At 46.8% G+C, this 10,442-nt stretch overlaps 1 protein-coding gene across 1 annotated transcript; it reads right to left on the bottom strand.

The window, feature by feature from the left end:
- Positions 1-1,694: 1,694 nt before the first annotated feature.
- Positions 1,695-9,567, bottom strand: zgc:112183 (uncharacterized protein LOC550410 homolog). The gene is made up of 10 exons (XM_062408735.1): positions 9,303-9,567; positions 8,943-9,096; positions 7,856-7,966; positions 5,958-5,999; positions 5,228-5,294; positions 4,922-4,974; positions 4,402-4,467; positions 3,588-3,644; positions 3,428-3,504; positions 1,695-1,980 (listed from the first exon to the last, which is right to left on the bottom strand). Exons 2-10 carry the CDS (start codon positions 9,051-9,053, stop codon positions 1,875-1,877), a joined length of 690 nt encoding a protein of 229 aa, XP_062264719.1. The 5' UTR covers positions 9,054-9,096; positions 9,303-9,567; the 3' UTR covers positions 1,695-1,874.
- Positions 9,568-10,442: the final 875 nt, after the last annotated feature.

The raw sequence follows: 10,442 nt of genomic DNA, 5'->3' as shown, positions 1-10,442 counted from the left end.
TTTTATCTGAATGTTTTTAACAGATAACATTTAGTTTTAACTTGTCTTCAATGCCAGTCTCCAGATTCTTATCTGCCTTGGTTTTCCTATGAAGTGAGTCGACTCGGATCCCTCTGTTGATGCGATGGTAAAAGAAAAGATCAAATAAGTATTTCAGGAAGCTGCTGAACCAAACCTGTGGATGCAGGATTTGACTCTTCAGCTGACAATGCTTCCAGAACTGATAAGAGGACAGTGGCAGGAAATCCCAACACTCTGCAACCTGGAGATATTAAGCCAGTGGAGCATCTGTGCTGATAACTGCAGTGTGTGAGTCGTTCAGCGAGGAGTTCACCTGCTAGTGGGACATCATCCGGTCGACTGATCCATCTCAAAGTAAAGGATAGAGGACGAGCAGTGTGTGACTCACAGGTGTGAGTGGGAGAGGAGGCCAGCTGCGTTCAGGGGCACAGCCCAGTGCAGGGAATCATGAATTAGCTCCAAGTTTTTAATGTCTTCACCAAGCATGTTAATACAAACTCACTGCACCGACAACGATGACAAACACTTCATGGTTACAGATCTCGAGCGACATGAATATACATTAACATGTGTGTTGTGAGCTGTCAGTTTCCCTGTACTTCACACTGGAGGATAAACAGTGTAGCTGCTGCCACACAGTGGCTCATTAACCTCACCACATCCTGTCACCCACTCCTGCTCCCCTCCGCCCAAATCCCAACACACACAAAGACACACACACACACTCACACGACACAGACTTCAAGAAAACAACACCACATACATTACAAAATATACTTTTTATAGCTGTGTATATATATATATATATATATATATATATATATATATATATATATATATATAAATGATAACAAAGCACTTTGTTGTGGCACTTTGTGATCAACGTGAGGCCTCAGACAAACGTGACACTGAGCGAGATGACAAGCAAACATTAAAAATGAACATTTACAAAGAATCGAGTTACACAATGCAGCGTATGAACAAATACATCTTCAGTACAGCCCAGACAACAACATCCATCATTAAAGGAGACACAACAGTGTTTCAGAGTGCTGTGTGTGTGTCTGTGTGTGTGTGTGTGTGTGTGTGTGTGCACTGCATGCTGAGGAATCTCTATCTGAAGACATGACAGTAATGAAAATCTGCTTGTTTTTAATATGGAGCCTGGTGGGAGGATCCTCCAGCACGGTTACATGTGCACGTCTGAGTCTCACTGGCCTTTCATAGGACGCACAGACAGAGACACACAACATGTTGGCTTTATTCTACCGAACAGCAGTACAGGTGTGAACAGACGGGATCAGTTTAGCTACAATCTGACTGTGAAGCCGAGGTCCACTCCTCGCGGGGGGGGGGATTCAGTTCACAGTCGGGTCAAACTGGGACAAAACAAACCGAGAGCTGTATGGCAAAAAATGCTATACCCACATCAACAGTCGTATTGATTGTTCATACAAAAAAACTGCCGTTTATTAAGAGCACAATGATATTAATCTGTTTGTTTTTTCTTCTTGTTGTCCCTGCAGAGGAATAAAGCATTTCAGATTGTAACTCCTGACTTGTAACTGTCACCACAAACACCACAGACATTTTTTTCTACGCATGACATTAAAAACTGATTTTGAATTTCACATTTCAGATAAGGGACGGAGGCCGATCCAGATTCCCCCCCTCCCCCCCCCCCCCCCTCCAGCTCAGAGATCAGTGAAGAAGTCGAGGGTGTCCGATTCTCACGTTCGGAGCTGAGATTGGTGTTTTGTGTGCTAGCAGACATCTTTACCTCCTTCCCACTCCCCCCCTCTCTGCCTCTCTCCCTCTTTCTCTCTCTCTTTCCTCCTGGTGATCAGCTTCAGCTACACCCCGCCACAGCAACCAGACTTCTTCTTCTGAGACTCGATGTAGTCGTGAATCTGGAACTTGGGCTCGTTCGGCTGCTGGGTTGCTCTGTGCCTCAGCTCCCTGACGGAGAGGGAGAGAGAGAGATAGAGGGAGAGAGAGAGAGAGAGAGAGAGAGAGAGAGAGAGAGAGAGAGAGAGGAGGTTAGATACAGAGGCGGTGGATGTGTGGGATTTTGAGGACAGACTGGGCAAGTGAATAAAGAAAATGAGAAGGGAAGAGAAATAAATCAAGCAACAGGGTGAGCGAGAGAAATGTCCCTCTCTGCTGAGATTTAATCAAAAAGCCTCTGGCATGATTCATTTCATCTAAGTTGCACTTAAGAATACACCCGGCACTCGAAGGCGGCAGATCACCACATTATTTTTCCTGCACCGCTCTAAAGGAACACGCTGTGCAAAGGTACCAGCCCCGTTCAGGTTTCCTGCTATTCAACGAGAAAGGTGTGCTCACAAGGAAGTCAGACAAAACAAGAAATCACTCAGGTTAATGTTTCGAGAGCCACATGCAGCCTGAAACGTGCACAGTCCCATTACATCGAGTCGACAGGAACAAACATCTAATTAGCTCAGGAGCCATCAGGGGGGCTTTGGATTCAGGAACATTAATATCCCACGTAAAAGAAAAGTATAGAAATGCACAACAGTGAGGAGAAGAGGAAAGAAAACAGATTAAAAAACTAAAACTTCAAGTGACGCATGACCCAAGATAAAAGTCAAACTGGATTCATTTAACCTATTAATGATTTCTACTACTTTCCATTTATCTGGCTTAGAGGGTGTTGGGTGTTAACTGTTATTAATTATTAATTCTTTCCAGCTTCTTGTAAGACCTTGACTTTAAGCTCAAAATAATGACACGTGATTGATTAACCAATCGTTTCTCTTGAAATGAAAACTTTAAAGGCTTCGTGCTTCGTTCCTCTTGTTCATTATGTTTAACCAGCTACACTATAACAAATAATTCATTGTAGATGGAGAAGCATTAGCATTTCTTCCCATATATCTTAAACTTATTTAGGTACTTGGGGGGAACAGAACAAGCTGTAACTAAAACTGTAATAAATAGGTTGTTGTGGCAAACCACTGTTTATAAAGATAGGGTTAGCTACTTCCTCCCACTATCCAGAAGAGAAGACAAAATATCCAGCCAATACACCCGCTTGACCAAAAGTGAGTCAGTGGAAATTGAAAAAGAAACTTTGAGGTAAAATAATTTAATGTGTGTTTTTTTTAACTTTTCCTTTAGCCACCAGGGGGCCATGCAGACCTTCTGGCTTCACTTTTGAGAAGCTGTCATGTCATCCATTTTATAAAGAGTCTATGTGGCAAACCTGTTAAGGACTCTTTCCAGTAACATTCAGCAGCCACGCAGCAACATGAGAATTCATTTGATGTCAAAGACAAACTCAACTCTGCCTCTTTATTTGCCAATGCTCCCCTTTGTTCACCAGCTAATGGCCACCTCAGACTCTGTTGTTTGGTTTCATGTTGTGTACCTCATGACTTACTTTGCTATAGCGAGAAAGGACAGGTCCACATTGAGTCCCGTCTTCGCACTGGTCTCCATGAATGGCACACCGTATTCCTGAGATTAGAGAAAAGCATTAGAGGAGGAATTGTCTGCCGTTGAAAATAAAAACCACATGGAGCCGATCTGCTGAACTTTACCTTGGCCAGCTTCTCTCCCTCTTCTGTCTTCACGACCCTCTCAGCAGCCATGTCTGACTGTAAGCCAGCAGCGGGGAGAGAAAGCAAGTCATAAAGGGCGAAAGGTGAAAGGTCACAGCCTCACCATGCCATTAGCTACAGTGATGCACTCGAATGTCAGCCCCTAGTCCCCCTTATCTGGCCCCCCCGCTGAGCCAGAGCTCCTTTGGACTGATGAGATGTCAGAGACTCCACCTCCAGCGGAAGAGCAGCGCTCTCGCAGACTGATGCCACCAGTCCTGCTGCTCTCACAGCAAATTATCTGAGCTGCCGCTGTGTGACATCTCTGGCCCCGGGAGCAGAGTGAGTCCTCTCTGAACCACCAGAGGGAGCTTCTAGATATATTGGCAAAGACTGCTGGTTGCAATGAGACATGAAACTCATCTGTTCCTCACCAGCAGCGTTGTGAAGAAAATGGTTTCATGCTGGAGAAGCTCGGAGCGAGTGCATTGTTATCTGTGTGGCACTGCTTTCCCATGTAGACATAAGGATTACAGAACACTGGGTGACGGGTAAATCCTGCAAATGGACCCATGTAATTGCCGCTGAGGACAAATGTGCACATTAAAATCAACGGAGACGCCCGAGCATGATTAAGACGCCGCTCCAAGTTTTCATTCATGCTTGTGCTGCTCAGTGGAAGCATCTTCTGCCTTTTGAGCATTCTCATGTCTGTCTGAGTGTGATAAGAGTGCGTTTAAATTGTGCTGAGGGAGCACTTATCCTTCTGATCCTTTCATGTAGAGCAAAAAAAAAAAAAGGAAGCTTCGCTCACCTTGTTGCCGAGCAACATGATGACCACATCCTTCTGGGCATACTCGTGTATTTCCGTGAGCCAAGCCTTCAAAAGTACCAGAGATGGAGAGAAGCATGAGAGATGGAGAAAGAAAGAAGCGCATGAGCTAAACACAACTGCTAAACTCAAAGTGTGCATTCTGCCCTTCCTGTTCTCTGTAATAGTATCCCCATCATCCAATCAATCATGGCGCGACTGAGTCACTCTCATCCTTGAACACTTTTATTGCTTTTCATCACCGAAAAACTGTGAACTGAGCGAGCGGGCGAGCAAGCAAGCAATATCATCGTGTCGTTTCAAAAGAGGGCTGTGAGAAAACGTGGCAGGCCCTCAAAGTACTTTGCATGTAAATAGACAGAGTGGAGCGTTAAGCTTGAGAGGCTTTAGAAGCAGGAAGTGAGAATGAAGACATAGCAGAGAGAGAGAGAGAGAGAGAGAGAGGGAGAGAGAGAGACAGAGAGAGAGAGAGAGAGAGAGAGGTAATATGAGACAGTCTTACCCTGGTATTGTCAAATGACGTCTTGTTGGTGATATCGTAGAGCAGGAGTAGGGCTGGAGAAAGAGACACACGTTATTATTAAATTGCTGCACACTGTCTTATGTAACACACATGGACACCTACACAGCACTATGCACACAAATACAAATAATCACACATCTCGGCCAGGTTGCTGCCTTACCCACATCCTGAACTGCCCTGACCGCCACCCCCCCCCCCCCCCCACACACACACACACACAGATATGCACAACACACACACAACACACAAATTACGAGAGATTGCAATAGAAAACGCTGAGGTTACCCTGGGCGTCTCTGTAGTAGGCGTGCGTTACACTGCGGAATCTCTCTTGGCCGGCTGTATCCCAGATCTGCATGAAAAACCACACGATGACACATCAGCTAACGTGGGAAACGGGACAGATAACGATTAGAGAGACGACTGAGATGCAGCCACAACATATTTACTTAGAATTAGTTTTTCTGTGAAGTGGAAATTTAGCTGCTGATGATATAGAGCAAACTGTTAATTCCTCATCTACATTAGCTTTTATCCTCTTGTTTTGTGCGAGTGAACAGAAGCGACTGGAAATCTCCCCTGAGCTTTGGATCGATCAATCAATCAGCTGGAACCTTTTCGTTCCTTGGAAAACAAAGTTCAGAGGACTCACAGTTCCAGGTAGTTTTGGTCGTTACGCGGCTACAGACTCACGGTGGTAGAATCTTTTTCAGAATAAATCACAATATTTCCTCAAGTGCCAGATTTGAGGGAAGAGAAGGAAGTGGAGTAATGTAAATTGGGCCCCGTCCACCCAGTGGTGAGGGATTAGGTTTGGAGGTTTTGTGGGTTTGCAACTTGCATTAACATTGTGTTGGAGATTATCACGACAAATAATAATCAGAGACTTTGACTGGACTCTTACTGAAAGCATTAGAAATTACCAGATGAGTTGAGGCTACCACACAGAACAGAGGGTTTTGTCACGTGTCGGGCTGAAGCTGGTGAATCTGGTGTAAAGCTGCAATGCTCTTACCTGGAGTTTGACTTTGAGGTTGTCCACATCGACCACTTTATTCTACAGAAACGAGAAGAGTGAGGCCTTGAGGGACTGATAAATCAACACATGCATAACTGCACAGGAACGAATGACGCACATCACAGACGAGTACAACAACACTCTCAGACTCAGCGTGTGGCAAAAGAAACAAGATGACTAAAATTTGCTTTGAATGCTGGCAGAGAATGTAATTTACAACACCCACGTAACAACAAGGTCCTGGGATTAGACTTAATTACAGCACAGTGAGAAAGAAGACTGGCAGCATAACAATGGACGCCCCCGTTAATTTCCTTCAGCCCCGGAATTGTGCCCTCTGATTTCCTGTAAGGCTAAGATTGGCCTTAAATTGTTTAGAAATGGCAGATAAAAAAAGACTAAGCGTGGGGATGGTTTAACAGAACAACATCCAGAGGGAATTAAGAGTGAGGTGGAGATAAAGGTTAAGACAACACGCAGTGTGTAACCATGCATGCTCATTCATTCAGAAAGAAAAATACAGGTTCTTCCAGGCTCCCTTTCATGGGGAGTAATCACAATCAAAGCTGCATTCTCAACAAAACAACCTGAAGAGAGAAGCAGCGAGGAAGGAAGTGCATCGATGACATGCAGCACTTCCTGGATCAGTTCATAACTTCACATTAGTTACAAGTCACCACAACCAGTTCCTGCCTTTCCTGTGAATAAGCAGCCACACACACACACCAGATAAATGCACGGTGACAAAAGAACCCTCGGCAAACGTGTGCAAAGCCGCCACTGGTGAGCCCCAGCCGCCACCAGCTGAATCCTTTGCCTTTGGCAGAAGGCAATTATGACGTGAGAGGAGCCTGCATGCTGAGTAACGAGGAAGCGTGCCGAAAATAGAGCGGCCATGTAGCAGGCTGCCACAACAGCACCGTCTGTGTGCCGAGGACAACCTCAGCCCATTGACTCCAATGCCTCCCTCTCAGATCCCTGCCATTGCTGAGCAGCTTCAGCCCCCGTTCACACTCGAGGAGGTAAACAAAAAGGTACCCCCCCCCCCCCCCCCCACACAAAACACACACACACACACACACAGACCGGGAGCCACTCTTCTGAGCAAATACACATTTAATCCGGCACATCCATCAAATGAATGCACGTGTAAATCAATCACCTCCTCTCTTTAATGCTTTTCATGAGCAGACACTAAGTGTACATGACCTGTTGCTTTGGCTTGAATGGGTGTGGGGGGGGGGGAATGAAATGTCAGACCTCCACTTTGCTGCCTTGTGTCTATGTCATCCTCCTAAATTGACAAATGAGTTCAGCCAATGCAACAAAATGTCCTCTTCAAACCAATTGACCTGCTGTTAATGGGAGTGTTTTGCCCTGATTGGAGGGAAAGGTTTCCCCACTGGAGAAAGATTTATTGCAGAAATTGGCTCCAAACTCAGCAGCGGTGTCATGTGTGTGGTGCATGAGGTGTGTGTGTGTGTGCAGGTAAGAGTGTGTCTGTCAGCTGTGTGACTCCTCCACGTTCAAGTCGAGCTGCAGCCAATCTTTCCAGGAGCCGGGGACGTGGGCAGACATCTGCCAGGACATTTATGAAGCTGTCCACAGCGCTCGCAGCACAAGCAGCCTGTGAACCTGACGGCTTGGTGGGAGGATTCGAACATTTGGTGCCATTTGGTGTGATGAAGTGTTCAGTGTGGACGTGAGGTGATAATTGGTCTGATGTCACTCAAACCAGTGGACCCCCTGTTGCTTTGTAAATACCAGTAGGTTCTGTACTTTCTGGTATGAGCGGAACAATGAATATGAAAATGCAAAAGTAGACACTGGAGTAATGAATACTGTTATGAGTCATTGTGTGAGTTTGTGGGACTGCTGTGCAGCAGCTCTCTCACCCTAAAGTCTATTCCCACGGTGGCTATAAAGTTGCCTCCGAGAAATGCCCCATCTTTAAAGCGCACCAAGATGCACGTCTTCCCCACGGCCGAGTCTCCGAGCATCATCACCTAGAGCAGAGCCGCCACCGGAGAGAGGGACAACAGGTTACAGCGGGATGACAACAACATGACTGACACAACTGTACATGGTGGCAGATTAGAAATCATATTTCCTGAGAACAGGAGGAGGAGGAGACTGAAGCTGCAGGGGAAGTGTGACATAAATGATTTCTCAATTTAATATTTCACAACTGGTTGCAAAACATCTGACTTTGGTTGATGTGTGCGGCTCATTTCTGCTGATCCAGTACAGATGGTGTTGTGATCCACTGAGCTGCCACCAACATGTGACACGCCACCAGTTGACTGGAAAGGGGGGGGGGGGGGGGGGGGTTGCAGCCAAGTCTGTAATTGTGCTCTCAACAATTATTTTTCTCAGCTCAGCATCCTCCTCCAAAACTAATCGATACAATTACAGCCATCCACCCCCGAGGCAGTGAGTGGTTTAAACCTTCACACGGCCCCTCTCCCAGTGAATCAGAAGCAGCACCATGCAAACAAACTGGAATTGCAACTTCTCCCTTTTTTGTCTGTGTGCCTTTATGGAACAATCGAAGGTGTGTGTGTGTGTGTGTGTGGCTTTTTATTGATATCTCATGGGCGGATTTAACCAGGGGAGCAACAAGTACCTACACCCTCAGCAAATATTTGCATCAGAGAGGGCGGACAAAGCCACCTCGAGAGATTTACAGGCTCAGGGAGACTTCTCAGAGACACGTATCACATTAAACCTGCAGGTAGATGGAGCACAGCAGGGGGGGGGGGGGGCGCATGACTAATGGCTAATCAGCTGATAGTTGCTGCTTTTTTTTTTTGCACTTAAGATTATCTGAGCGATCATGTGAGCACATTATCCAGATGTGAGGAATTATTCATGCAGCTGCTGCAGGTGCACCCACTAATCCCCCCCAATAGATCCAAAATGCCAAAATCAACACACGCACACACACACACACACTAATGCAAGAAGACGGAAAATACACACCTTGAAGGCAATGTCATAATACTCGTTAACAGAGGCGCATCTCTCCAGCACATATTTGGACGTCCCGTTTTTGCTCTGCTTGTCCGTCAACGATGTCTTCCTCGTGGACATCGCAATCTCCCCAAAGAAAAAGAAAAAGAAAAAGTGTGCGGGGCTGCGCGGAGCCAAAGCACAGCTGTAAATCTCCAGAGATGTGTCCAAGAAAGACGCGCACGCCGGTGTGTGTGTGTGTATGTGTGTGTGTGAGGGTTGGGGGGGGGGGGTAGGGGGGGTCAGTCTCCGCCAGCTTCCAGCCCCGCCGCTGCTGGCATTCTGCGCGTGGCTGCAAAACGATTGAGACGAGGAGAGAAACAAACACACCTCAACGTGGCACCGTCCACCAAAATAAACCCAAAGAACAAGACGGAAGCGTTGATCGAAACTTGATCCACACTCACAGGAACGCGTCTGAGCGTCGACACGCAGCAGCAGCAGCTCTCAAGAGCAGAGCTGGTGACACGCAGGCGGAAACATATCTGAGATTTGTGCCGCGCAGATCCTGGCGTGGGCAGAGGATGAGCGGAGTCTGTGCGAGGACACACTCCAGCATCACTTGTTATTCCCTAATGAGTGACAACAATCTGTCAGTCAGGCTGCAGGCACTGAGAGGAGAGGGGAGGGGTGGGGAGGTGGGGGGCTGACTCATCCGCCACAGGTGGTGGTGCTGGATCCTCGGAGGGGTCAGAGCAAAGGGCCGCGAGTCACCCAGGCTCCACCTGACCTCGTGCTTTCAGAAATGATCCATATTCATGTGCGTAAAAAGGAGTTGAGCATCCGCGTCTTTGTGCCAACCTGCTCTCCCCTTCCCCCCCAAGCGGAAGAATATACCATGAAAGGGCAGAGATTAAAAAATGAGCTCCTTTGCTTTTAGTATTCTTGGATTTTTTTCCTGATTTCATGATGTAAATCATGTCAAGAACATCTGATCCTACAGGTATCAGCAAATCCTTACATTAAATTAGCATGTGCATCATTTCCAAAATGGTTTCAGACTCAGAGGCTCTTTGTTCCTGCAGCGTTTGTCTCCCCCTTGTGTCTGAATCAAGAGGAGGAACTGTCTCCTTTCTCCTCTCTCCTTTCTCCTCTCTCCTCTCTCCTCTCTCCTCTTTCCTCTTTCCTCTTTCCTCTTTCCTCTTTCCTCTTTCCTCTTTCTTCAGTCCTCAGTCCTCAGTCCTCAGTCCTCAGTCCTCAGTCCTCAGTCCTCTGTTCTCTGTCCTCTCGCCTCTCTCCTCTCTCCTCTCTCCTCTCTCCTCTCTCCTCTCTCCTCTCTCCTCTCTCCTCTCCTTTCTCCTCTTTTCTCTTTCCTCATTCCTCTTTCCTCTTTCCTCATTCCTCTCCCCTCTCCCCTCTCCCCTCTCCCCTCTCTCATGATCAGGGCATGTACCAACACAAGGCCCGGACCAGGGCCGAGCCATGTTATATAAGTAATGTGTAACCTCTAGTCCAGAACATATGACCTCA

The sequence above is a fragment of the Platichthys flesus genome, chromosome 16 (genome assembly GCF_949316205.1).
Source record: "Platichthys flesus chromosome 16, fPlaFle2.1, whole genome shotgun sequence".
In the NCBI taxonomy this organism is placed as follows: Eukaryota; Metazoa; Chordata; class Actinopteri; order Pleuronectiformes; family Pleuronectidae; genus Platichthys; species Platichthys flesus.
The sequence above is the reverse complement of the archived record's forward strand: the minus strand, read 5'-3'. Positions and strand labels throughout refer to the sequence as shown.

Coding starts and splice junctions, on each gene's coding strand:
- zgc:112183 (XM_062408735.1), bottom strand. CDS start 9,053: ATGTCCACGAGGAAGACATCGTTGACGGACAAGCAGAGCAAAAACGGG. Junction 6,000..7,855: donor CCGTGGGAATAGACTTTAGG/GTGAGAGAGCTG, acceptor TCGTTTCTGTAG/AATAAAGTGGTCGATGTGGA. Junction 5,295..5,957: donor ACCTCAAAGTCAAACTCCAG/GTAAGAGCATTG, acceptor TTTTTCATGCAG/ATCTGGGATACAGCCGGCCA.